Source organism: Emydura macquarii, unplaced genomic scaffold (assembly GCF_026122565.2).
Source record: "Emydura macquarii macquarii isolate MOO-44397 ecotype Brisbane River unplaced genomic scaffold, CSIRO-AGI_Emac_v2 contig_1348, whole genome shotgun sequence".
NCBI classification, from domain to species: domain Eukaryota; kingdom Metazoa; phylum Chordata; order Testudines; family Chelidae; genus Emydura; species Emydura macquarii.
In genome coordinates, this window is record NW_027131485.1 from 12,923,889 (window position 1) to 12,951,641 (window position 27,753).

The 27,753-nt window shown below is 42.3% G+C and overlaps 1 protein-coding gene across 1 annotated transcript; it reads right to left on the reverse strand.

Annotated features, from left to right (window-relative positions):
• Positions 1–431: 431 nt before the first annotated feature.
• On the reverse strand, positions 432–27,176 carry CFAP70 (cilia and flagella associated protein 70). Its single transcript, XM_067551510.1, has 23 exons — positions 27,064–27,176; positions 26,414–26,596; positions 25,959–26,053; positions 22,596–22,695; positions 21,650–21,784; positions 20,256–20,417; positions 19,754–19,834; positions 19,154–19,245; positions 16,921–16,981; positions 15,552–15,743; positions 14,621–14,752; positions 13,269–13,394; positions 12,506–12,639; positions 12,289–12,404; positions 11,915–12,109; positions 9,156–9,308; positions 7,764–7,900; positions 5,882–6,034; positions 4,982–5,143; positions 4,369–4,458; positions 2,683–2,784; positions 2,274–2,321; positions 432–1,838 (listed from the first exon to the last, which is right to left on the reverse strand). The coding sequence occupies exons 1-23, from the start codon at positions 27,094–27,096 to the stop codon at positions 1,758–1,760; spliced, it is 2,763 nt and encodes a 920-aa protein (XP_067407611.1). The 5' UTR covers positions 27,097–27,176; the 3' UTR covers positions 432–1,757.
• Between the last annotated feature and the right edge of the window lie 577 nt (positions 27,177–27,753).

A 27,753-nucleotide genomic window follows, 5' to 3' on the forward strand; every position in this document is an offset into this window, starting at 1 on the left:
TTAAACAGTATAAAAGCCCTGCATAGCTTAAGATAGCAATAATACAAAAAAAATTTAAAAATCAGTAATTAAATTGTAATCTCCGTGGGGCAGGGACCATCTTTTTATTCTGTGTTTTGTACAGCGCCTAGCACAATGGGGTCATGGTCCATGACTGGGCCCCAAGCGCTATGACAATAAAAATAATAATAATAATGTTTATTTACGAAGTGCCATCTCAACTTCTAGGCTGTAAAACTTAAGTACTGTACAACATAATACAAATAAATTAAAAAAGAATTAATTAAAACCAGCCCTCTTAAAAATCAAATATAAACAAGGGAGTAGATTTTTTTTAAAAGGGGAAGGGAGGGAAGGACAAGACATAAAGGGCTCATATCCTTTTGTCCACACAAATTCTTTGGGGAAAAGTTTTTTGGTGTTTTTAGATGTGTAAATGACTAAGATTAATTTTGGGTGCAAATGGAATCCCACCTTAGGGAAGGCCCAAAAGCACAGCCTCCTGCTGACATACATGTAAAGGCAGGTAGCATATGAGTGCAGAAGCCCATCAAGACAAAGCTTGAGGCTTTACAAACAAGAAGCATACAAAGATTGTTTCAAGTACAGAAACTTAATTTTATTAGGAATAAAGTTAACACAGCATTGTAATCTCTCCTAGCCTCCCTTCAATATGGTTGCCAAAACTGCTACAATTAAAACAAGACTGCAAATAAGGAAAAGATGTATAATATATTTTGAAAAGGTATAATCCTGATGAAACCAGGCTTCAGTTCTGAATGATGGAAATATTACTGGTTAACTGCTGATTTATGAGTAGTTTTCTTTTACCAACTCCACCCTAACAGAAAAATACGGTGGTCGGGTACCCAGTGGTCAGGTACTAGTATATTGTAATAAACCCACTCACAGACTTGCTTTTTGACTATAATAACTTCCTAAGATATCTTTCTGCTAATGTTCCTTAAAATATGGTTCTACTCTGAAAAAGTGACTGTAAAAATGATACCTTCTTACTCAATAGATCTGCTCACTGTAATTATTTCAAGTCATATCTGCTTACTGACAATAATACATTTTTACTATTTTATACACCTGCTGCCACGGCTTACATAACAGAACTATGGGAGAGAGAGCTCCCATGGAATCCATTCTGGCTCATGCACCATCGACCAAACTGTTAACTATATGTCAATTGCAGAAGCTTTAGTACTGGTGAAGATGTGTAACGCTGAAAGAACCCAGTTTGATTTTCAGATCTCAGTTGGAGTTTCAGAGCTGGCAGTTAGGGAAAAAAACCTATATTTTTACTCCTAAACTAAGCGAATGGGATCTGAAAAATCATTAACAAACTATCAACTAGAAATGCCCCGGTACCATTTTTAGAGTTACTTTTCAGAGTCTCACCCCAAGTTAATTGCTTCTGAGCTATTTTATTCTTGTTTTATACATGAGAGTTATTTGTCATAAAGCACATGAACTGGGCTGATGAATGTATTATATGTTACATCAAGGAACTGAACATAGCCAACACATCGTAAAAGGGGAATGAATTCCTAGGGCCTTCTATCTAGGGGTTCTCCCGTCACCCCAGTGCCACTGAGGGATTTAATTTCTCCAGACCTCTTTTTGATTCACTATGTCAGCGGGAGTATGGAAGTTTGGAATGTTTCATTACTGAATGAGGGCCAAGGCCATGATGTTCACCTATCCCCTGACTAAACAGAAGAGATCACAGATTGAAGAAGGGGAGGTGCTCAGAATGATGGATTGCCAAAGCCGACCATTTGCTGTACCTCGTGGATTTCCTGGAGCAGATCCTCATTCTTCAGCTCTAACTGTATGGAAAAGAGGAGGATCAAACATGGACACAAAAACACATCTTAAAGCACTTAAAAATACATCTGTCTAGAATACTTTGGGTCATGAAGAAGGGTTCAACCAACTAATCCCATTTAGAGACTATAAAGGAAATAGAAATAGCCTGTTTGTCATTGTGCCAAATATTCCCCTATTGCTGGTATGAGAAGTGATATCACATGTCAACAAGATGATAGCTGCTGACAGCAGAAACTTCAGAAATGTCAGCTTTAATTAAGTATATTATTTTAAAATATAATTCACACCTGAAAAAGGGCAAGTACTTCTCACCATAGGAGTATGTTGTATTGAGCAAAACAGGTGTCTTCCTTTTTAATTGACACCAGACCACGAGCCGACCTTTTCATCCTGCTTTCCTTCCCCAAACTAGAAGGGATGAGAAAAATACAAACCTTCATTGCATATTTGTAAGACTGCTCTGCCTCCAACTGCCTTCCTCCCTGAAAAACACCAGTAACCAGTGAGAAGCTTGTTTGACAGGACAAAATCAAGTGTTTCAGCTACTGTCAAGAGACACGTTTTAACAAGGCTGGGTGACAGGAACACCTCAGGTGCAGAATATTCTGTCACTGTATTCAATAAAAGAAAGGGTAATGACAAACAAGGGAGAAGATTGTTTCTTTTGGCACTAAAATGCTTCCAGTTTTGTGTTTTTTCAGAGAACAAACCCCGACCCTAGCTATTTTTACTAGTGGAGTCTATGGGGCACCTTTGCAACATTTAGACAGACACTGATGTAGATAAAGCAGAACATGTTTCACCACATTTGATGTTGAGGTAGCTGGTTGTCTGGACACTCACTTGCATGCAGACTAGGGCTAGATATGCCCACACTTCGGCATTGTTGTTATTCAGGGCATTGGCCTCAGAGAGGGCATCTTCTGCCTCCGTCATTTCTTTCAGCTTTACAGATAGAAAGAGAGAGATGAGCAAAAACTGAACAGCAGGTGAAGTACTGGCCAGAGTTTAACAAGCACCTGGTCTACGACAGCTGAAGAAATCAGTGTGACAAAAACCTTCAGAAATGATCCTCACTCTAGGCTCCTCTGAATTTTACAATAATAATGACACAGTGTAACAAATTTAGAGCAGAGAGAGACAACTTCAATGTCAGACTCTCCAGCTCTCCTGACACACTGCTGTCATAACCTGTATCTGAGAGGTGTCACGTAAGGTATCATATGCAAACTAATAACACGCTGGTCCCCAAAATCATTGTGTAGTGTATATATGGGGTGTATACAAAGAGTTATAGATGTGTGCTTTTCTTGATATGTTTGGGAGGCAGCACATAAGCCCAGTCTGCCCTAGACAAAGGAATGTGTACAGTATTTACTTGTCTGACCAGCTTGATCACAAGCAGAGGACAATGTAAATTTATTTACATATAAGATAAACAAAGCCATCAAGCTAACAACAAAGGGAGAAGACTTCTTAACAATCATGATGGGGGATGGAATCTGCATTCCAGGAAGTCTTCCTGGCTCCAGAAACAATGAACTTTGGGGAATATAAAGACAAGCAAAATGCCATTTTGGTTATCCATCACTGAGGGGGACTTAGTGTTCAGTGCCCTCCGAGCCTATGAAAGCTGGATTCTCTTGGCCTGAATTGCAAGAGTCGCTGGAAACTAATTTCAGGTGAGAAACCTGCTTAGACAAAGATAGTAACTTGCTGAAATTAAGTTTTAGTCACTAGAAAGTGTGCTGTATTTAGTTTTACTTGTAATCATACTTTTCTTTTGTTCTTATTAACATTTATATCTCTATTCTTTGTTCCTGTTTCACTACAAAACCATCTCAGTGCTGTGTATAACAGTGAAGTGTAAATCTTCAGATAACTTAACAGGATGGTGTGTGTTCTGCCTCTTTGGAGGCAGCAAACTTAATAACTTCTGTGAGTGTCCAGTGAGAAGGACTGGATGTCACAGAGAGACGTCTCTGGGGAACTTGGAAATTGGTGTTCATTGACTGTTACTTGCCAGGCAAAGTTTGGACTGGCAGAATCTTGGAGAGTTTGCAGACAAGACAGATGAGCTAGTGTCAGGGAGCTGACACCCAGCTTAGCAACAGCAAAGCTCTCACTTGCTGAGGCTGACAGGGATAACACAGTGGCTCACAGTTCTGGGTACCCCAAGCAGGATGTCACACCGAGAAAGGAGATTCTAGTCCCAGGAGGGGTTAATTGCTGTACAATGAATGTCTGTTCTACAGCTGGTTAGGGTAATTTTTCTCTCACAAACTTTCCATTCTAACATCAGTGAGTATTATGCTTGTAACTATGATGGCACTCAATGCGATGTGGCCTTTACGCTAAGAACAGCTTTAGAAAACTCTAATCCCCCAGATAGTTTGGATGAAAAGCTTTTACCTAAGGAAATGGGAAAGTGGAAAGTCAAGTGATAATATTAGTTTTCCAAGATCCATGCAGTTATCATAGACCGTCCAGGCATGGATGCTTTTCACCTTAAGACCCTAATTCTCTTACCCTGTAGCAGGCGATTCCTACTCCCAGCCACGTCAGGCAGGATGAGGACTTCTTACAGGCCAGCATGTAGGTTTGTTTTGCCTTGTCATACTGCCAAGAGAAGAGATTGGTAAGTTGCTCTCTCTAGTGTAACCATTCACTATGCACCATGGCTGCTTTTCCTCCACAGGAACTCTAAAACCACCATGTTTTCAACAGGACTCATATGAGAGGCGACACTACCATCCGACTGCTGTTGGATGTGTCTAAGAGCTTCCAGTAGCAGGCAGTTCTTCCTGTATAGCGCCTGAGAGCCTCAGACTAATAAGGCTAACAATAAATGTTTAGATCTCCATATCTAGTGCTAGAAAAATTATTGGGGTTATTATTACAGTAGCACCCAGAGATCCTGATCAGGATTGGAGCCCTGTTGGGCTAGGCACTGTACATACAAAGAAGTAAAGCAGATCCCTGCTCCAAAGAGTTGAGTTTGTTAAAAGGCTTAGTTGTATTGTCTGATCTGCAGCTATGAAGCTATAAAAGCTGCAATTCACATTATAACTGGGACCCAGAATAATTACTTTCCCTGCCTTGATTTAGTTCCCATTCTTAGATCCCATGTTCAGCTCCTCACCTCTTTCTCTTTCAGATAGATGGACCCCAATCGCAGGTAAACAAAGTGCATCTCAGAAGCATCTGTTACAAAGCTGATGGTTCTCTCATAGCATTCCTTTGCCTCACTAAAATTTCCACTCAGGTAGCACAGGTGCCCTTTCAGTGCCCAAACATTTGGATTCTATGCAAACAAACCCAGCAGTTAGACAAAGTGAGACAGGTTGGGCAAAGTGGGCAAGAGATGAACTGGATAGCACTCTAAGCTCAGAAGTAAGGGAGATGATGAAGGCTATTTGCTTACAGATATGGACTTACATACAGTATAACAATCAAGTGTGAGTTTGCAGGTGTAGTGACTGCACCTAACACAATGCGGGCCTAGTCCATGACAAATACAAATAATATAAAACATTTAGCGATATCAGTTCTGCTGATGTCTGCATGCTGTATTTAACCTGACAGTCTCAAAATATGTATCTCTCTTTCATCTGAATATCATGATTATATATGTATGAACTAGAGAAGTGCACATGCTCACAAAGGGAGAAAGGGACATATATATACTGAGGGGAAAGAAAGGCATGTATACACATGTACAAAGAGGAGTCCTCATCCTGATGTGCTGCCTCATGTAGAAGATCAATTAGTCTGCAAAATAATGAGCTAAATAAAGGGGGAGAGAAGTGCAACAGATCAAATCCTGATGTTCTTACTCAACTTTTATGTAGTCCTTGCTTAGGCAAACTCCTTTTGACTGCAATGGGAATTTGACTGAACAAATATCAAGTCTTGACCTCAGGATCTGACCCATTGGAGCAAACATAGCAGGGATATACTGTATTGTTCTGCAAAGCTCCTTGCGTTTTAAAAGGGCATGCTGACTGCTCAGAGCAGCATAGCGCTAAAAAGAGATAGTTACCAGATAGTCAATCTGGATAGCCTCTCGGAGACATTCTTCAGCCTTAGAGAAGTCCTTCTTCATCAAGTGTGTTTGTGCTAGCACTAGGTAATACTCACAGCTGGGTCCTTCTTGCAGGCACAATAGCTCATGTGCTAGTGCCCTGTGAACAAACTGAAAGAGAAAGCCACACATGGGCACTGTAGTGAAACGAACACCTGCCATGGACATCCCAACTACTGTTCTGCTGCCCATCATGGAGAAAAGGGATAACATGCAGCCTCCACTGTGACAGACAACCAGTACGCTCACCGTGCTCTGTACGTACAGGAACACAAGTAATGGCTCAGAATCCCTCAAGGCATCCTTTGATTTAATGACAGGGGCCTCATTAGCAGTTCAAACATGGGACAGATACACTTTTTTCCTTTGAAATTTTAGTTTAAGTTGCTTTTATTGTAGTTTTCTTTGTTTGCTTTTAACACTCAGCACATTTTCTATCCCTTCTCTGTCAAGTTAACGTCAGCTAGCACAATGTGGAAATCACTGCATTAGAGGAGGTCCCTGGCAATGCGGGCCAGGAGACAGTGGGGACAGAACTGAAAGACAAGTTGCCGGAAGAGAAGCTTGGGGCACTGCTATGAAGGCAGCTGTTCCCTCTCACCAACCTCCAGTGGTTGCGCAGAGAGTAGCTCTGGTCTGATGGACAAAGTTTGTCTGATGGACTGATACTGGTGGTGTTGGGCTTAACTTGAAGGGAGGAGGAATGTGGTGTGAGAGAGAAAGAGAACCTGGATGAGGGGATGTAGGGGGCACATACAAGTTGGCTTTGGGACTGAAGAGGAGATCTGAGCAGTGAGTCTCCTGGACTCACTGCACACCCCTTCCCAGGGCTGCTGTGTATACTGGTTTGTTAAGTTTGGAAAGTGCTTTGTGCTCCTTTGGGATATTATGATTGTATGGTTTTAATGCATGGGGAGATATGGTAAGGAAGCATTGAATTGGGTGCCAGAGAGAGGAAAGAGAAAATGAGGAAGGCAAAGGAAGTACTGGCAGAAGACAGTGACAGAGGATACTGAATGCACTGGCATCATCTCGGAGGAAATCCCACAAGTAGTGAGTGACCGTAATCAAAGGAGGAACTAGGCTGCCCAATGTGTCAGTGCTAGAGGAGAGCTGAGTTCGAAGGTGTATGCTTATATATTAGAATGACATGGACATGTGAAAGTCTGTGGAACAACATATGTGCCTGGAGTCCTCTTCACAACTCTTTTAGGGAGAAATCATTTTGTATGGCTAGGATTAAATGATGCACTGTAACTTAGTATGGTGGCTATTGTGAAATTCCAAGGTCACAGGGGGAGTTCCGTCCGATGAAACCCACAGGGAGCCATTGTTTTGGATGGGAAGCACGCCACATGTATATGAAAGGTTACTCTGATGCACACAGAAGTGCCTGGATGGCTATTCAGATCCAAGAAGTGACCACCTGGATCTGTAGGATGCATTAATACCACAGTTATTTCCTCTCAAAACTATCCTTGAACGAGGCCCTGTTATGGATAAATTTTTGGATTACTTTTCTTCCTACAACAAACAAATGGTGGGTTTGAACACTCCTATTATTTTGCCTATCTAAGGTTATTTTTGGTTATCTAAGGATCATTTCTGTTCTGAATGCTCTAAACAGCCATATCTTGGCAGCACTTGATAGTAACTGCTTCAGTCGGCTCTGATGTTTGGTGAGCTGTCTGCATGGCCCATTCTTTAAACCCACAAGAACATCTTTCTGGAAGCTGCCATGATCTCACTATTTTAATACCACAGAGAAGTAACTATCATCCATGAAAATGAGTTCAAAATCCTAAAGCCACCTTCTGTCCCCAGTTCATGCTGCACTGACCTGTAGAGCATTGACCTCCATCAAGAAGTGTATGGTCTCCATGAAGATTGTGAGGGAAGGCTGTGAAAGTCCAGAAATGGGGATAGGGGCCACCCCATGTGAAGGATCAAATCCTCCTGCACTAGTTTTCTTCATTACTGAAATAACAGCAAGAAAGAGAGTCTTGTGGACACTGAAAAGACCAGAGGTTCAAAATAACAGTGATAATTCAAAAACAAATCTTGCATTTGTCTATTATGTGGGCAGCATAGGCCTCAGGCTGAGCTTACCTCGTCATTTCATTTTTTCAGTGCTTAAGTTTTGATAAATGATGCAAAAAGAAGCTACACCATTGTCACAAAGATGATGTCTACACTATAATTAAAAACCAGGCTCCAGCCCAAGCCTGAACATCTACACCACAATTAAATAGCCCCTTAATCCGAGCCCCCGAGCCTGAGTCAGCTGTCATGGGCCAGCCACAGGTGTCTAATTGCAGTGTAGACATACTCTTAGTAACCTGTCAATTTAGCCAATCTAATTTTTAAATCAATTTTAGAGGTGGGATAACATAGGCATTCATAATAGAAGCTGGTCGGAACTTGAACTATAGATAGCTACTGCCACTTTAAGTAATCCAAGGGTGACATGTCATGAAAGATTTTAATATGTGGCACCATATGGCCATGCCATGATTATACCACCAGGAAGAAGATTGTGCATGACAAGAGGATAAAGGATCAGAAGATAAGAGACGCAGAGGATTATGCGGCATGTGATCAGAGGAAAATAACAGGTACAATATAAAAGGTGTATCATGAGGGGTTTATTAGAGAAAGTGATTGTGAATTATTTGATGTAGCAACATGTGTGGGAAGAGGAAAAGGATGCAGTAGGGATCCTGTGAAGAAGGAAGGACAGGAAGAGGAGGAGGAGCTGTGATGACTGAGAAGGATTACAGTGCTCAATGGAGGAGAAATAAAAACAGAAGATTCCAGGGTGATGAAAATTTTTCCTTCCTATTGATTTTCCTTAGTTGCTAATTAAATCAAAACCCACAAAAAAACCTCAATTTTCCTCCTCTTCTCAGGACCATGCTTCCAAGAACTATGTCCTTGCTCCATCTAGTCCCCACCCCACCCCCAAAAATTGCATGTTGGAGATAGCTCTGTGAGAAATCAAGAAAATCTACTTTGCTGAAAATTCCTAACTTGGTGCTGGAGAGCAAACCCTGCTGCCTTGTACCCCTTCCTGATTAACTGAATGGCAAGTCAGTTAGCTTTTTCTGACCATCTCCCGTATTATCTGTATTTAATCTCACCCCATCTTTCCCGCTGCTTACTGTGAAGTCCCAATCCTCCACCCCAGCACTGAAATCCCCCCTCTCTCTAAGCCACAGACCCACTTTCTAACCTTTCTGGGATGTCTCCTTGTTCTTACTGAGAGTGGGGGAAAGTTTCTTGGTCAGTTTCACTGCAGCATCCTCTTCTGGCAGCTGAATGGTCACAACGGGCTCTACAGAATCTGGCTGTACTTTTGAGGAGCCATCTGGAGCCTCATCTGGAACTAAACCCCATGAAAGATTAAGTGCAATAAAACGTTCTCCATAAATTGGTCAGTTCTTAACAAGACGCTGTATCTGACAGAAGTCAGACAATTGTAGAACTAGCACAGTCTTAGGACTGCTGGGAAAAAACTGCACTGAATGCAAATCCTTGAGAATGGATTTTTGGTTACATTAATACCTTGCAAAGTTATAATGAAGTATCAATAAGATAATGTTCCATTCCCTGAATCCTTGTATACACAGAGGGCAAAAAAAATGTGCCTGCCAAAATTTACTGCAGTGATGGTAAAGTAGAAAATAACATTGGCCAGAATCTACCATGCCCTGCCCAAGTATTTGTGATATAGGACAGAAAACATGTAAAGGTCTAGGAACAAAAAGCCACATGAAGGGACTTTTGATTCCAGACTGCCACTAAGCAGCAGGGGACTGGCAGTCATAAGATCTGGATCCTGCTCCTGCCTTTGCCACAGACTCCCTGTGTGACTTTAGAGCAAATCATGTAATATCTCTGTGTCTCAGTTTTCCCATCTGTAAAATGCAAAATCTATTTTTGTAAATTGTTGTGGGATTCCTGGATGAAAGATGCTATATAAAAATGCAAAGTATTCTAAACATATTCTCTATGTGATTCTGGGTTGCAAAGAAAGGTAATCTGTGGCTACCTCACACCACTTTTGGGGTCCTTTTAAAAAAAAATAATTCAGAAGACTGTAGCCCTTTTCTAGTCTCTGGGATAGGGTGAGGTTTGGGGCTATGCTATTTTGTGAGATCTCCTTTATTTTAAAAAGAGAGGACTATCACTCACTATTCTCCACACTTTCCAGCAAACTTTGATGATCTCTCTATCTTAGAGCCTATTTCATATCATTCTCTAATGTATTTTGTGTTGTTAATAGTTGGGTGAAACCTTGTTATGGGATTGTGATCTGATTCCCCAAACTTTCTATGCCATGACCCCCCTTACTCTGCCTGCATCTCTCTCCCCCCAGCCAGGGCCAGGAGCGAGGTCACTGGTGGGGCCGGAGCTGTGGCTGGGACCACGCTCGGGACAAGAGGTTGAAGCTGGGGCCAGAGCCATGGCTGGGAGCCAGGGGCGGGAGCCAGGGCTGAGGATGGGAATGGGGCTGTGGCCAGGCTGCGGAACTGTGCCGGGCCAGGCTGGGTGCAGAGCCCCGGCCAGGCCAGGAGCCAAGGGCCAAAGCCAGAGCTGCAGCTGGGGCTGAAGCTGGGACCAGAGCAGAGCTGAGGCCAGAGCGGTGCTGGGTAGTGCTCCCTGCCTGCACCACCTCCTGTGGGGGCTGCCCCAGCCCCTCTGTACCCCGCAATGTTCCTCCATGCTCTCCTAAGGGGGCGTGCCCCACAGTTTGGGGACCTCTGATTTAACACAACTGTAAGCATAAATCCCACCCAACACATCTCCTGAATGTGTGAACCCACCCAGGAGTTTTTGCTAAGTGTTTGGGGGGAAGGCAGAACAAAAGGAAACTGACAGTGACAAGAGACAAGAGTGGGAGAGAGAGCAGCCTAAAGGAGCAGCTGAAAGCAGGGCCCAAGCATAATTTTTTCGGGCCCAGTACAAACTTGTAACACTGGCCCCCTCCCACACACATACCACAATCTCTCATCCCATACATACAATCTCATGAGCCATGAAAAATGTTTTCCTCATAGTAATGGGGGTTGCAGCCTGGGCCAGGTCCTTCAGGGCCTCTGGGCCCCAGTAAAGTGTACCCTTTTCCCCCCCATGTGGGGGCCCTGGCTGAAAGCACAGTGTGACCCTGGAAAAATTTGAAGAGAGAGCTAGAGCTTTCAAGTCTGGTATTGGCAGGCTTGGGGGTGATAAGCTAAGAAATTGCTCCTTTTGTTCTTAGTTCCCTCTGCATTCAGAGAAACAGGACTTGGTATATTCTTTGTAAATAAACAAGATTACAATAAAGCACAGGTTCTCAAACTTATCTAATCACACACCCCTTCTTGGGTGCCACACAAGTACATATACACACATATGCGTCAGTGGTGCTTCACTTGAATCAGTTTCAGCTTCTTTGTTTTTCACTTGAGGGTTTTTTTTTTTGTTGCATGAATGAGCCAACGATCCATTGAAATAAGAGCAAAAGCAAAACTGTGATTGTGGTCCATGTTTACAATTAAATGTGCATGCTGCATTGTGGCAAACGGATTAGTGTACAGATGTCAACAACTTTGTATAATGCTATGCAAGCTTAACAGAAATCCATCAAAATGCACAATGCCGTCTGAGGACCTGATATGTCTGGAGGAATCAGCTTTGCTAATTATTCATTGCTGTGGGTAAAATGTGCGCAGTAAGTTTTTTATTCCTGAAAGCTTCTCACGTCACCCTGAAACACATTCCATGCCCCCCAAATTTGAAACCCTCTGCAATAAAGAATATACCAGATTCCATCAATTTCTACTTCCAACTGGGACATCCCAAGTGCCCTGACTTTGACTAGCTTCTCAGGTCAAAAGGGGCAATATTATTGTTCCTAGGATGTGTTTCACTGGGCATCATCCCTCCACATTAAATCTGAACACCCTCCTCACCAGTCTCTGACTGGCTGCTGGCTACATGCTGACTTACCTAGTATGGTGTCTTCCTGGGGAGAAGTGACAGGTCTTAGAACTGTGGCAGAGAGAGCGTGTAACTTTTTTCCTCCTCCTTCAGCAGCTTCAGTGATATTTTTCTCCTTGGCCAGTCGTGCCTTTAGTAGTTTGTTAGCCTCATGGAAGGCCATTTCCACCCGAATATCATTTTCCTGTATTTCATAGAACAAACCTGAGGGGAGACAAAAGAATTGCACAATGAGGAGTTGTGCAATTTCCCTCTGTTCTGCAGCGTTTCATACTCCTGCTCTTTCAGCACCAGAACTAGCAATGGGGATGAGGACCAAAATAAGGAGCAGAAACTAAAATCTACAGAGTTTATCAAAGATACATATTCAGTTGATCTCATACCTAAGAGAGTCCAGGACAGGATGCTGGATGGCTCCAAGCAGGTGGCATCCTCAAAGAAGATTTCAGCCTCTTCATAGTGCTCCATCATGACAGCTATGATACCACACAGCAGCAAGCTGGAGATGGTGTCAAACAGGTTACCCACAAACACCCACAACTGATTAAATCAATGACATTAAATACATTCCTCTCCCTGCCATCCCAGAATCAGCAGTACCTGTGCAGGTGACTTGGGTTCAGAGAAAGAGCTTCACGAAAACACTCCTGGGCTTTGATATTTTCCTCCATCAGGAGGCAGAATGCTCCATAATCTAGCCAGTGCTGGACAACCTGGCGGTCACGAGCCAGCCTCTAGGTACAAGATACCATTGCTAGTTAGGACTTCTGTGGTTTTATCTGATACAGAGGAAGTTTAGAATGAGGGTTACAGATTTATGGAAATCCCTCTTTCTGTACCTTCACTCAACATTTGGCTGTCAACTATCAGACTTTATTTGCTATGAGCTAGGGTTTCTCCCAAGTAGCAATCATGACCAGTATCAACCTTCTACCCATCTTCAGTCTTTTTACCTCCTTCACCTGGTAGTAAGGAGCAGAGAGTCCTCCATATTTAGCCAGTCTTGTTGCTTTTCCTTCTAGCCCTCTTTCCCCTGTTGTTAGATGACACAATCTTCCAGTTCTCACTCAGATCCTTTCTTTTCCTCTCCCCATCAGGCTGAAAGCCCACAATGACATGGACAGCCTTTGTCATGCCTTCAGCTTGGCATGAGCATTATTCTGACAAACATCTCACAATGGTAAGGGAGAAGCATACTGAGCTGCATCATCCTTCCTTCACTGTGCACAGCCTACAGTGGATTTACTGTAAGAAACTTGAGGTCTTTTTTGATTTCAGCCACACAGCCATCCCTATAGCACACTGTGTGCTGAAAAATGTGCCTGGAGAGACGGGAGGGGAGGGAAGGGAGACACTCCCTCACCTCCTGGTAGTAGACAGATGCCAGATCATAGTCCTCATTGACTTCGGCTTCATGAGCAAAGAGTCGGAGCTGCTCACAGCTTGTGAAGGTGGGTGAGGCAATGACAGTACTATCCTGTGATAATATCTGTAAAGAGACAAGGAAATACAGGAGACAAAAGGAAGTCAAATTAGCATGCAGAAGTTTGGCAAGGATGAACAAGGTTACTCTGTGGCTGGCATTGCTGTGCAAATGTAGGGTGATAAAAAACGCAATACATTGCAGGCTGGGTGACAAATTATAAATCATTCTGACTGGTGAGGCAAATGGAACTCATTCCTGCATCTCTCACTATCAGGTACATAAAATCACGTCAGACTTTGAGCTACCTTCATCACATAAGCAAGGTGTCTTCCCCAAGGTATTTACACCTGTGGCCTGTTGCTATCAGAAAGTCTCAATCTTAAAAACCAAAGAAACATCTAAAGACTTTCACCTGGATCAAGAATATTTCAAGCTTCCTACTCTACTAATTTGTGTAATGTCACCAGTGTGCGTCTTTGATACACAATGAAAGATCTGGATCATATATCTGAGTCTACTATCTGACATCTCATCATCCACCCCTAACATGCACCAACCTAAAGACTCCTCATATCGTGGAAGAACCCAAACTCAGGGGTCCTTACTAACATGTCCGTTGCCTAGCGGATGGTCCAGAATATGCCAAACAACAGATTAGCAAAGTCAGAGTTTATTCTTTACGTAAAGAAGGTAGTCCCTTCAGATGTAAGGGGAGACAACTTAATAAAAAAACCTAACAGCTTTTTATTGGCTCATACAAACAAGTCTTTATACATCACAGTTTCCATGGTCATACATACTAAAAAAATATTATCTAGGAATTTTCTAGCTGAGTATTTGCAACTTTCCTTATCTAAGTTACAAGGTCTTTCTCTGCATTCCATCCCTGCTGGCGTCTAGTCCTCTTAACTATTTTGTTAACCCTTAACATTCTAAGATTTAAACTTCTGCTAGAAAGGCACTTTCCATCTGAGGCTTTTACAGCCATTACTAAAAATCAGTTCTCAGCAGAAACAGAGACCCCATCTTCTTTTCCCTTCACAATATACATACATATGCTATAGCAATGGGACCATAAACGTACCGAGATATTGTAGATGAAAGATGTTTCTGAAAATGTCTTGGGGTCTTCATGTTAGGCTAATTGTAGTAATTGCATATTAAGTGTTTGATCCTGTTCCCATTGACTTTCAAGAAAGCAGTGTCAGGCCTTAGCTCCATAGTGAAACAAATACACTCCAAGTCACATAATTACAATGTTATTACTATGTCACTGGGTGTCTGCCTACCTGGTTTAAAGCAACGTGCATCTGATCCACCAGGTACACATACAGCTCACTCAGGAAAGTTTGTAGTTGCTCCAGGTTGTTGAATGCTGTTGTTCTCAAGTACTTCTCTCTTACAATCTTCACCACTGCATGCTGCAGAGAACATAAAATAACTACTTGACCATAGGGCCCCACCCTTCAACCTGCCACTTTCCTCTATGTCAGCAGCAGAGAGCCAAAAACACCAACTTCATTTAGCCTGAACCAGAAACTTGTATTTAAAGAAAGAACGTCATGTACAGCATTGGTTAAGGGGATGGGTGAATGCAGCTGAACTCCACTTTTACCCGGCAGACTATGGTCCCTCTTGGACAGACCCAAGTCCACTAATGGAGCAGTGTATGGGGGAGCATAGGATAAATACACCTGGAGACTAAATTCTGCTCTTACACCAAGAAAGGGCAGTTCCTCCAACGGGTGAGGTCAATTGTCAGAGTGGTACAATTGGCAGGACTAACTAAATAAAAAAAGTGAACTCTCTTTTCATCTTAGTAGGATGGTTTAGGTCCAGAATTGTACATGGAGGATTATTGCATGTGGAAAGGTGATTATCCATCCCTTCCTTTAGCTCGAAACTAAACTAAACCTGCCTAGAAATGTGGTGCGAGCACATGCCCTTTGCGACTGTGTGCTTGGAGCTATACAGAGCTGACAAAAAAAGATTCTCCTGACATGCAACCAAAGTTTGGCCAACTGCCTGCCCTGTTAGGTCATAATCCTGAGAATTTATGCCCCCGCTGGAACAGGCACTATTTGAAGGAGATTCCTCAGTTGCAGTAAGATGGCACCTGTCATTTTAAGTTCCTGTTAAAGTACAGAAGCTTTTTGCTGAAGAGATAGAGTCAGGAAGGAAATGACAAGGCAACCAAAGAGATACAAATGGAATATTTGCCTTCAGCTGTTCCTTAAAAGCAAAGTATTTTCCTGAGCTGTTGAGCTCATAGTTCAGCTGACACTTCTGTTCCTCCAGGGCGTGTTGATCTATCACACCACCATCAACCAACTGCTTCCCAAACAGCTCATGGTACTCATCCAGGATGGCTCCAGCAATGCTAGTGATCTGATTGTGGTAATCTTCCACAGCCTAGAAAACAGAGAACCCGGAGCTGAAACAGGAATCTGGCCCTGGGATTCAAACTTTAAAGGTTACTTCTAGTACGAAGCTTGAAATTGATTTATGTTACAGAGCCTACTCCTTCTGCTAAGTACATTTGACTCAGCCTCAATTAGCCTGTCATGTCCTTCCCATCAGTGATTGACAACTACTAAGTTATCTGTGTATAAATAGAAGCTTCCTTCTTTATAATTAGATATTGCTCCTGCTATATTTTATCTGCATACTTTAGTATTTCAGACATCATCATCTCTTCCATGGTAGCATAATAGGCTTTAAATAAAATATATTTAAATTTGTCAGGACCACTTTAAACTCATGGACCAACCCTCTGCAGCATAGTCTGTACATTCCATACTATAAGTGGCAGAAGCTTCCAACTACTGCTGTTATCAAAACATATCATTCTGTGTACTCCAGACACAACAGTACAAGTCAATTCAACAGCAGCACTTGGCATCAATTATTATCCACAGCTTTCACTACTAGGTCATGCATTCAAACTCAATCCTAGTGAATAGTGATCAAAAGCCATTTTTGTCTGAAGGTTGCTTGGTGGCCTATGGGAAATGAGTCAGTGGTCTCAGTCTAGTTTCTAGTGAACATGTGTCCACTCACATGCACACAAAACCCCACAAAAACTGGACTCATTGGCAATCTCAGAGAGGCCAAGGATTGAGTGGGTCACTGAAACTGAACTTGGCTCTCATTGGTAGAAGTGGGACCCTCCCAGTCTGAGCTGAGGCACACTGGTTTGTTGGAAAGGTGAAGCTGGCCCTGTCCTTCCCAGTCTGACTGTTCTGGGGATAAACAGAGAGCTTCAGTATCCTCTCAATTCGACACCTTTCACCAGCATTAAATTCACTTATAAATCTAACTTACTGCTGCTTCCTCCCTCTGATTTCCCATGAGTCTAGCTAACACAGAATAGGGGAGGAACTCCTTAAAGGTGTGATACAAGCGCCATATACAAAATACATCCCTAAACACTTTCTTCGTTCTGTTTGTCCTTTAGAAAGGAACGTGTACCCTGCAAATCTTATTTGCTCATTCTACTACTGACTTCTTGGTGGTGTTGATTTGAAAACAAGGATTTTTGAGTGCTACTAGACACCTCTGGAGAGGAAAACAGTTAGAGAGGACCTACCTTCTTAGCTCCTGCACTCCGGCGTGGTAGCTGGGGGCGTGGAGGAATCATCTCCTTAACTCTGTATGTGAGAGAGCAGAAGTAAGTTATTCAACCTGCAGTAAGCAGCCCTAATCTATCCTGGACTCAAGTAGTCTGTATTTCTAGGATGACAGGCCTGTCAGAATTCATTTGATAAGGCACAGAAACAATCAGATCATAAGAGAAATCATGAAGCCTCCCAGGGAATGTCCATACAGCAGCTGGAAGGGCAATTCGCAGCTCAGGTAAAACACATGCGCTCAAGCTATCACACTAAAAACAGGAGTGTGTTCGTGATGGCATGGGTGGTGGCTTGGACCAGTTGCCCAAGTACAATCCTGCCTGATCTCCTGGACAGCTAACCTGAGCTGCTGCCATGCCATCACAGCCACATTGCTATTTTCAGTGTGCCAGCTCAAGCAGAACTGGAAATCACCCTGCTAGCTGCAGTGTAGACATACCATTGACCGAGAACAACTCGGTGCAGACAAAAATCTCTAATTTCAGTATCTGTGGCTCATCATGACTTCTTAGATAACTAGTTGTTGCCTCACACCTCACTAAAGGCCCACGGCCTGATTTTCATTTACATTACAGGGTGTAAAGGAGGCTGAGTATGAATGCAAATAAAGTCCATAGGCTCTTTTCACAAACTTAACTATCCCGCACTATCTAGTCTAGTGTCTAGTACTTGTGCTGTGAGTCCACTGCTCTGGCCCTTGATATTCCTGCAATGTGCCCATTGATCTCTAGCATCTGCCCCTGCCCATTGCCATAGGCTGGTCTCTGAAAACGCGCAACACCGGTACAAATACATCCCAAAATATGTCCCCTAACTTACTTACCTACCCACCTGCTGCCACACTGAAACCACACATATCTCAGACCTTGGATGTTTGTCAACACATGACTCCATGACTACTGACAGGAACAAAAACTGTACAGCATTACCTACTTGATTATTAGAAAACGTTGTGAAAATATTGTTAAGGGTGAACGATCAGGCAAATAAAGCTGGAGATGCAAGGATAGATTATAGAGAACCCTAACTAAGTCCCCAGAAGCCGACTGTGAAATTCACCGTATTTTAAACACAAGACAAGTATTTTATACATGATTTCAAAAAAAAAAATTCAGTCTTGACACACACAGAAATAACATTTGCAATTACATGAGCACACTTCTGGATGTAACCTGATTACCAGCTAGGGCCAGAATAGATTCACAGATTCCAAACCCAGAATCCAGAGTCACAGATCTCAAGCCATCATGGTCACCTCGTATGATCTCCTGTAAAACACAGGCCAGAAGCCTTCCTGCCCAACATTCAGAACTGCACAACTGGCTGGCAATACTGAGCGTAATTCTGATCTCACTTACCACAGTATAACTCAGGACCATTTACATCAAATTCTGTGAAGTTACCCAGAAGTGGAACTGGTGTAAACAAAGTTACAATGAGGACTATTATAAGAGGGTTTCCAACTTCCTCTCATGCACCACACATAGGCCATTGTTAGAACATACTGGTTTATTAGGCCAATGACCTGTTGAAGTATGGCAATTCCTGCTTTGTTTCAGGGTCAGCAGAACTAGGGGAGGGGAGAGAGGCATGTAGTAGGGGCAGTGAGAGTGGTGAAAGCAAAAGTGAGACCCAGAAGGACTGAAGCAGCATGCAGTTCCCAGGTTCAGGCTGGAGAGCAGGTAGGAACTGCTGGGACCATCCTTCCCAGCCTGAAGTGGGCTGCCACCTCCTCAGCCGAGTGTCAGTAGCTCCCCATATACCCTCTTCTATCCCTTCGTCCCCCTGTGTTGTTTCCTTAGGTCTGTTGATTTAGTCGTGCATCGAGAGAGTTTGTGAGACCTTTCTTCTGCAATGCTGGATTTTATGCATTTTCTGTATTCTCTCTTTCCCAATTCAATAAATTATACATTCAAAAGAACCATAGTAGGCTGGGTGAAATGTGGATCTATCTTCCTGTCTTCCAAACCCACCCCAGCTTCCTGTTCTGAATGGGCTTGATCCAAAGGCCACTGAAGTCCAAGAAATTCTTTCTACTGATTTCAGTGGGCTTTGGATCAGACCCATTATTTTTTATACAGCCCCACGAGTGTGCGTGACATTTTACAGATACATTACAAAACAATCCCTGGCCTGAGGAGCTTACAGTCAAAACACTGACTCCAATGTTATAGTCTTGCCTTTACGCACCGACTAGCGAGCTCCTCTGGCAATCGTTTTGGTACCAAAGCCTTGGCCAGCTCTATTTCCATCACCAGGAATGTCCCTGCATCTACATATTGCTGTGAAGACAAACATTGCTCTCTCAGGATCACATTTTTCATTGTAATTACTGTCATGACTGAAGACTTAGCACACAGTTCCATATGTTTAACAAGGACCCTGCTGGAATCACAAAGTAACAGCTTCTTTTCTAACCTGCCCTCAAGATTTTATACCGCAGCAAAATCCAGCCAGAGAAATGAACAGGTCTGGAGAATCAACCTCCTCTGAGATTTAGTGTGTGCAACCAGTTTATTTTTCTGAGAAGGAAGCCAAAATATGGAAATTATTGAAGAGCCCTCCTCAATTCAGACCCAGATGTTTAAGGACATACCCCCACTCGACTGTTAAAGTGTGCACAGATGTCACTGGAGAGATTTCACTCTGGTATCTTCAAAAGAGGGGAAAGCCCCCAGTCCTCACCTCTCCCAGAAGAAGTCAATTAAGTAAATGGTGTTGGAGTGTGGGCTACAGGAATTTACACAATAATCTACAGATTCTTTCCATCTGTTTAAAGCATACAATTACCTGTCCTTCCAGGTTCTGACACACTGTTGCTTCAGTTTCTATAGCAGTCTCTGACGTCTGAGATTTTAGTGTAGTGGACAGCTAGCAAGAGAAAGAAAATGTACACTGTTCAATATTCAAAGAGCCTCACACTTCCCAGAATTAATCCAGTCCCTCTGACACCAAGAGGGCAGTAAAACAGCTGTAAACAAGAAATTATACGCTAGCAGAGGTTTATTACCTGCTTACAGTGCTACAGTTTTGAAAGCTATGAATATTAAATAGCCAAGCCATTCTCAATGTTAGATTTGGTTCATGCATCATGTATTAGAAAATTCCAAAGGGATGACTGTTTTTCAATCATGCAGGAAGAAGGCATACTAGTTGGCCCCCTGCCTCCCTTCTGTCCTAAAACATCCAACATTCACAAGCTTCTGAGCTCTTCAAACCTGCTTTCTCTTATACAAGCATGTCGAGACCCAAGAGCATTAGCACCACGTGTGAATCTCGCTCTAACCCGTACCTTTCTTAGAACATCCTTTTCTTTGGTCATTTTATCCTCTTTCTGGTTCCTACTAGGAACAGATTTTGAATGAGGGGAGCTGGCTGCTGGGATCACTGGCCCTAATTTGTTCAGATTGGCTTGATGCCCAAGATCACGTAAAATGCTGAACAGACACTTAGTCTGAAAAAGAGGGAAACAAAAGAAAATGATGAAATTGAGGCAAGAAAAGAAATGCAACTTGCAGCAAACTGGATATCACCTCCTTCTTGTCTTAACCCTTGAGCACAGCAATGAATCATTCAATTATCACTAAACATTTTTCAGAGATTGTCTCCTTAAATAACACTTTATCTCTGCATAGGAGGGTGGCATCACCTGCAATTTAGCCCCTATTTAAAAGCTATGGTTAGTGCAATAACTTAGGTTGGTTTGAATTAGCTACATCATCTGGACAACAGCTCTCATCAAGCATAAGGTCCAGCCCAAGGCATTAAGGAGACCAGGAAATGAGAATGTAAAAGAGACAGAGAGAGCATGTGTTGTTTTATTTGCAAGTTACAATGTATTTTTATAAATGTGACCCTCATATGGGAAAGAGGACATCACCAAAGCACTGCTGGGATATCGTGTAGCATAGATTAGAGGAAAACTGTCTGCCTAGATCTGCTTTTCAATAATCCATCTCCTAGAAGGACAAAGTTAGTGCGACTGACATGGGAAAGGGCTGGTGTTTTTGTCCAGGTCCAGGCTACTAGACTGCACCTGGGATATCTGTGATCCCCAGTCAACAGCTAAGGGGGACGAGGAGACCAATAAAACCAAATTGCTTTCCCTTGTGTGCATCTCTCCTGCTTTGAGACAAACACTGAAAGAAACTCAACATTCTATTATTACTGTAGGAAACATGAATGTTAATATCTGTCTAGAGTAACATGGTCAGGAGTGGGGAGGGAAGAGAAACTAAAATAGAAAAAACAATATGAATTACAACCCTAATATGGTCCTTTTAATTAATTAAACTCCTTTGAATATCCCTGGTAGTAACTACTATATTTTTCTAGGGAGAACCTGCCTCACTCACCAATATCAGGAACTGGTAGGGAAAATGCCTGACTGACTACTACCAGAGAAAAGAGTGCAGACAAGTCATGTCTTAAAAGTCCCTTTAATCCCCAAGTCCCATTGCTCAGGACGTCTGCCTCATACTGTGGCTTAGGAAATAAATCTGCTCCTTTATGAAACTACTCCAATAAGCTTGTCTTATTACTTCTCACTGGAGCACCTGAAAACCCAGTGAAGTCTTTGTTGTAAAGGCAAACCTAAAATACCATTCTTATAGCCCTGACTGCTCCCAAACATGTGATGCACGAATAAGGATGGACAAGGAGATTACAGCACAAGCCCTTTCTCACCTTCTCAAACACCTCACTGTCTTGGTAGGCAACAACACGGAAAGCCCCTCTTATCCGCTTCACACCAGGGTATAGTAAAGGCACCATGTTGACGTATGCCACACCGTGGAAGAAAATCTGTCCATCATCATCTCCCTGGAAATGCAGAACAAGACCAGGCATAAGTTATCTAAGAGACTGTTCTCAAGACTGTTCTTTGCAAGGTTTTAAGGCCATCACTGCAGGCTTCTGCATGTAGCACCAATTCCTAGTAAAGCAAAGGCCACCTAGCAAAGGTATAAGCTTAAACGGTCAATGGTATCCTGTCGCTGAAGTTTCCCCAGCTGGGGTAGAGCTGTGTCATCTTGAAAGAATATGCTGTAGTCCTTCCATACCCAATATCATCCCAATCTCTGCAGGTCAGGACCACATTTTCTTACTGCAGCCAAGTGCTCTGTTCCTATTGGGCTGTAGCCTGGCAGTCAGTTGCAAAGAGATAAGCCTCTAAAAGCACTCCCCATCTGACTAGGCAACAGAATGTCCTGCTAGAGTTGTGAGGAACTTAGTGTCCAGCATGGGGCCAAGGAGAACAAAGTTAGTCATCGCTGCAAAATCCCATGACCAGTTTGGGATCCCTGAATGTCTGAGAGGTGCTCAAGGAACACCTTGGCCAAAGGAAAGATCAGCCAATCACTTCCTCAAACAGTTACTTTCCCAAGTAATCCCTCTTCAGTTGCCCTGCTACTAAAGAACACTAACAAGGTATTTGTACACTGTAACTTGAAATACTGCTATTTGTTTGGCAGCTCTGGCACCAGCCAATTACTCTATTACCAAAGCCTCTACGTCTCCCTAGCTCACCTCTGCCATTTGGAAATTGTTCTTAGCTTAGCAAAGCCACTGCAGGAAAATGGCATAAAAATACAATCAATCGGACGCACACATACAAATCCCTAGGCATATTTACCTTGTCTAATTTGCTAGATTTCCCTTTAGTGGAAGTAACCATAGGGACCCTGGTGATCTCCACTGGCCAGTACCGGCATTCTGCAATGCGCTTCTGTAAACTGCAACACCAAAGGAAACAATTGAGAAATACAGAAAAACCTGTGCCATTTAGGGAAGGTGAGGCTATACATTTACAGTAAGATATAGGGGAAGAAATAAACTAGTAGAATGATTTTCTAAAAATAATCTACCAATGCCGTCTGTTAAATGTTCTTGTTTAACATTCAGTTTTTATTAGTAGGGACAACTGCAGTAAAACTGGAATGTTATTTCTTAAGAGTTCATCTGCTCCTATGGTTCATTCTGCATCGCAAGTCACAGTGCTTTGGCTGTGATATCACAGCATCCAACTGTGAAATCACAAAGGACAGAATCACAGAAATGTGGGGCTGGAAGGGACCTTGAAAGGTGACCTAGTCCCTCACCCCGTGCTGAGGCAGGATCAAGTATACCTATACCATCCTGAAAGGCATTTGTCTAACCTCTTCTTAAAAACCTCCAGTGACGGGGATTCCACAAACTCTGTTGGTAACCTGTTCCTGTACTTAACTATCCTTATAGTTGAAAGGTTTTGCTAATATCTAATATTAGTCTCATTTGCTGCTGATTAAGTCCATTACTTCTTGTCCTACCTTCAGTGGACATGGAGAACAATTGATCACCTTCCTCTTTACACCTGGCCTTAACATACTTGGAGACTTATCAGGCTCTCTCTCAGTCATCTTTTCTCAAGACTAAACATGTCCAGTGTTTTGTTCCTCATAAGTCAGGTTCTCTAAACCTTTTATCATTTTTGTTGCTGTTCTCTGGACTCTCTCCAACTTGTCCACAACCTTCTTAAAGTGTGATGCCCAGAACTGGCCACAATACTCCAGCTAAGGCCTCACCATTGCTAAGTAGAATGAAACAGTTACTTCTCAGGTCATACATATGACAGTCCGGTTAATACGCCCCAGGATATTAACTATTTTCATAACTGCATCTGTAGTTGGCTCACAATCAGTATGACCCAGTATAACCCTCAGATCCTTTTCAGCAGCAGTACTGCCTAGCCATTTATTCCCCATGTTATAGTTGTGTGTAAGTGTAGCACCTTGCACTTGTTTTTATTGAATTTCATCTTGTTGATTTCTAACCAATTCTCCAATATCTCAAGATCATTTTTAATTCTAATCCTGTCCTCCAAAGTGCTTGCAATTCCTGCCAGCTCAGTGTCATCCACAATTTTTATCAGCCTACTCTCCACTCCTTTATCCAAGTTATTAATGAAAATATTTAATAGTACACAACCCAGGACAGATCCCCGTGGGACCCCAGTAGATACATCCCTGCCCATTAAACAGTGAACCATTGATAACTACTCTCTGGAGTATGTTTTTTCAACTACATTCCCCTAATTTGTTTATGAGACTGTCATGTGGGACTGCATCAAAAACTTTATTAAAATCTTGATAAATCACATCTGTTGCTTCTCCTCTATCCAGTAGGCCAGTAACCCTATTGAAGGAGGAAATTAGGTTGGGTCCTTTTTATTCCCCTTTTTAAAGATAGGCACTATGTTTGCCCTTCTCCAGTCCCCTGGGACCTCAACCCATCCTCTATGAGTTCCTGAGGATATTTGCTAATGATTTTGAGACTACTTCACCTAGTTCCTTAAGTACCCTGGGGGTGCATTTTGTCAGGCCCAGACTATTTGAATACATCTAATTTACCTAAATAGTCTTTAATCTGTTCTTTCCCTATTCTGGCTTGTGTTCCTTCCCCCTTGTTGTTAATATTAATTGTATGAAGCATCTGGTTAAAATTAATGTTTTTAGTGAAGACTGAAGCAAAAAAACATTAAACACCTCAGCATTCTTAGTGTTGTCCATTATTAGCTCTCCTCCTCCACCAAATAGTGGACCTGCAATTTCCTTCACTCTCTCTTGCCTCCAATGTATTTATAGAACCTCTTCTTGCCTTTTATGAGTTAGGCATAACTCAATTTGTGCCTTAGTCTTTCTGATTTTGTCCCTCCATGCTTGTGCTATTCTTTTACACTCATCTTTAGCAATTTGTCTAGGTTTCCACTTTTTGTAGGATTCCTTTTAATTTTTCATGTCATTAAAGAATTCCCATGCAGCCATGTTGGCCTCTTAGTATTCTTCCTATCTTTGCATCAGGACAGTTTGCTGTTGATAGGATAGGATGATCTCTTAGGGCAGGGAAAGAGCTGGTCAGGTTTAAAGAGGAAATTTCAGTACAACAGACCACATCTCATGTCTTCTTTCACGCTACTTATGCCTAGAATAGCCATTTAATGTTAGCCAAGTCCTCCCTCTTTCTCAAAATACTCCTTCTTCTTGCAAAGCATCCAACTATAAAGACCAAACTCCACTCTGTTCGGTACCCTTTGCACTGGACTGAACAAACCACCCTGTGGCTTTAAAACATAAGCATTTTGGGGCTGGGACTCTTATTTGTTTGGTACATTTTAATCACTGTACATAGGGCCCAAGCATAATTTTTTTGGGCCCAGTACAAACTTGTAACACGGGCCCCCTCCCATACACATAATGGGGGTTGCAGCCTGGGCTGGGGCCCCAATAAAGTGTACCCTTCCCCCCCCATGTGGGGGCTCTGACTGTACATGCCATATGCATTCACGGTACATTAGATAGAGATCTATTATTAAATTGGCAAATCACTCTGAAACATGTTGGAGTTTTCTTTTCTTTTCTCCCCTTTACCTTAGAAAGGAGATGAATCAGAGTGGACATGACAAAAGTTTATAAATGAAGTTTATAAATGATAAAAGTTTATATATAGAGAAGATAAATTGGGAGTGTCCATTCTTCCTGTCTAAAATAGCTCAAAAACAAGGGGAACATTCAATGAAATTGAAAAGTAGCAAATTCAAAACTGATACAAGGAAATACTTCTACACACAGTGTATAATTAGACTGGAGAACTCATTGCCACAGAATGACATTGAGCTCAAGAATTTAGCAAGATTCAAAGAAGGACTGGACATTTATTTGAACAACAGGAATATCCAGACAGTTAATACTAAAAAAATACAAAGTATTAGAAGGGATATAAAACCTCATGCTTCAGAACTTAAAACAAGCTCTGTTACGGATTATGATGAAACCTTCATAGGGGCAGATTATCCCACATCTATGGTGGGGTCTAGTGCGCCTTCCTCAAGAGCACTTGGTGTTGGTCACTATCACAGGATACTGAATGAGGTGAATCATGGGGCTGATGCGGTCTGGAAATTGGTATGTTCCTCCCTATACCCAACGCTTTTTGCCCAGGGAATTTTCCTTTGTTTTCTTACCTGAGTACTGCTGGAGGGTCTAGGTAACAGCGCCTTTCCAAGTCCCAAACAATTCTCTTCTTTATGCTCTCTGCTTGAATTCTAAATTCCCTGTCCTAGGAAAATCAATGAGATGTTTATACACATCCTAAGACAGTATACTGCATTCCAACTGAAATGCTTATCACCTCCAAGGAGAGAACTTACTGCAGAATTTGATTCAACACAGAAACAATCAGCATCTGAACAAAATGAGTTAGTAACAGTTACTACAGTTCTGGGGCCAATTAGAGTTTGATTTACTTGTGTCACCAGCAGCCTGGCCTAGGATGGTGTTCAGAGGCGCATCAGGTCTCCTCCTCCTGACCTTATTTCCCATTCCTCCGGTTTTGCATCTTTGAAAGTAGGTCTTCAGTAACTAGCTTTGTATACACTCTGGCTCTCTCCCAGCTTCTTCAAAGTAATTTCTTCCTCACCTCTGTTTTGTTGAACTCTCCATCCTCATCCTCATAAGGGCCACCAACAATAAAAGAATCTGGAATGTTTTGAGCTCCTGGTGCCAGGATGTTGCTAATGGGCCATTTTTTTGGCCGGGGTATTGGCTCTTTTTCACCACCAAGCTTCAGGACCCCATTCTTGAACATCAAGGGGTACTCTTTCTAGAGAGGTATAAAGAAAAAGGATGTTCATTCAGAGGTCTGAGCAAAAGCAAGTAAACACTATAGTGAGGTTGACCAATAAGCAAAAAGCAGCATTATAGCAACACAGGTTGGAAAACATGCTCCAGCCCACACAGGTACAGAAACTACAGAATATAAACATCAAACTGCATGAACTGACAGAGACAGGAAAATCCCACCCATTCAGCACACATGCACCTGGGAGCTGCCATGCAGACACACAAACCAGGAAGCAACAAGCTTGATCCAAGTCACAGAAATATACTTTCACATACACAAACAGCTGAAAAATCATTGACAAATATCATTATAGTTATGTGGTGGCAGAAATGCTTGGACATACCCATATAATAGGCATAGGCATTCATTATTAATGAAGAAACCACAACCACAGAAGCAAAGACATATCTGGGACATGTACAAAGAATTCATTGACAGTTCCCTACCTCTCCAACAGTTGGTACTTGCAAGCAAACCATGTAGTTTTGCTGGGGTCCTGTGGGAACAAACACTTCAGGGACAGAATAAGCAGCTTCTAATGTAACCCTGACGAGGTTGCCACCTGAAAGTTGTGATACAGAAAGCAGGGGCTCTTGGATGGACACTGACACTTCAAGGCCACACTGCAAGACAAGAACAAACTGAAGTGACATTCCACTGGAAACAGCAAAGTTATTAAACAGTTACCAAGCATCTGTCTTTGCAGGGGATATGAGTAGAAGTCTGCCTAAATTGGGAATCTATAATAGTATTTTATTCATTGATTCAAATGAAGAAAACCGGGCGTTACTGTGTGCTAAATGAATCTTATGGTCATTTAATGATTTGTGTCCATATTGTAATGCTTCACTATTTAGAACAGAAGCTTCTCAGGGCAGGGACCATGTCTCACGCAGCCACTGCTTAACAAATCAATGAAAAATTAAATAAAAATTAGCTATGTTGAAAGAATATTAATGATTCAAAATGAAGCATTCAATATTCAGGAGATGCTAAAGTTAAGGTTGCACATGGAACCTAAACTGAACCCTTTATCGTATACGTTATTACCGAGTATTTAATCACACGATCGATGGATGGCATGCAATGAATGAAGTAGCTTTTGAATATTTATTATCTTCACTGTTCAGTGTGAG

Coding starts and splice junctions, on each gene's coding strand:
- CFAP70 (XM_067551510.1), bottom strand. CDS start 27,096: ATGGTTTGCTTGCAAGTACCAACTGTTGGAGAG. Junction 22,696..25,958: donor GACCCTCCAGCAGTACTCAG/GTAAGAAAACAA, acceptor TTGGTGTTGCAG/TTTACAGAAGCGCATTGCAG. Junction 12,640..13,268: donor CATCTGTCTACTACCAGGAG/GTGAGGGAGTGT, acceptor TCTTGTACCTAG/AGGCTGGCTCGTGACCGCCA.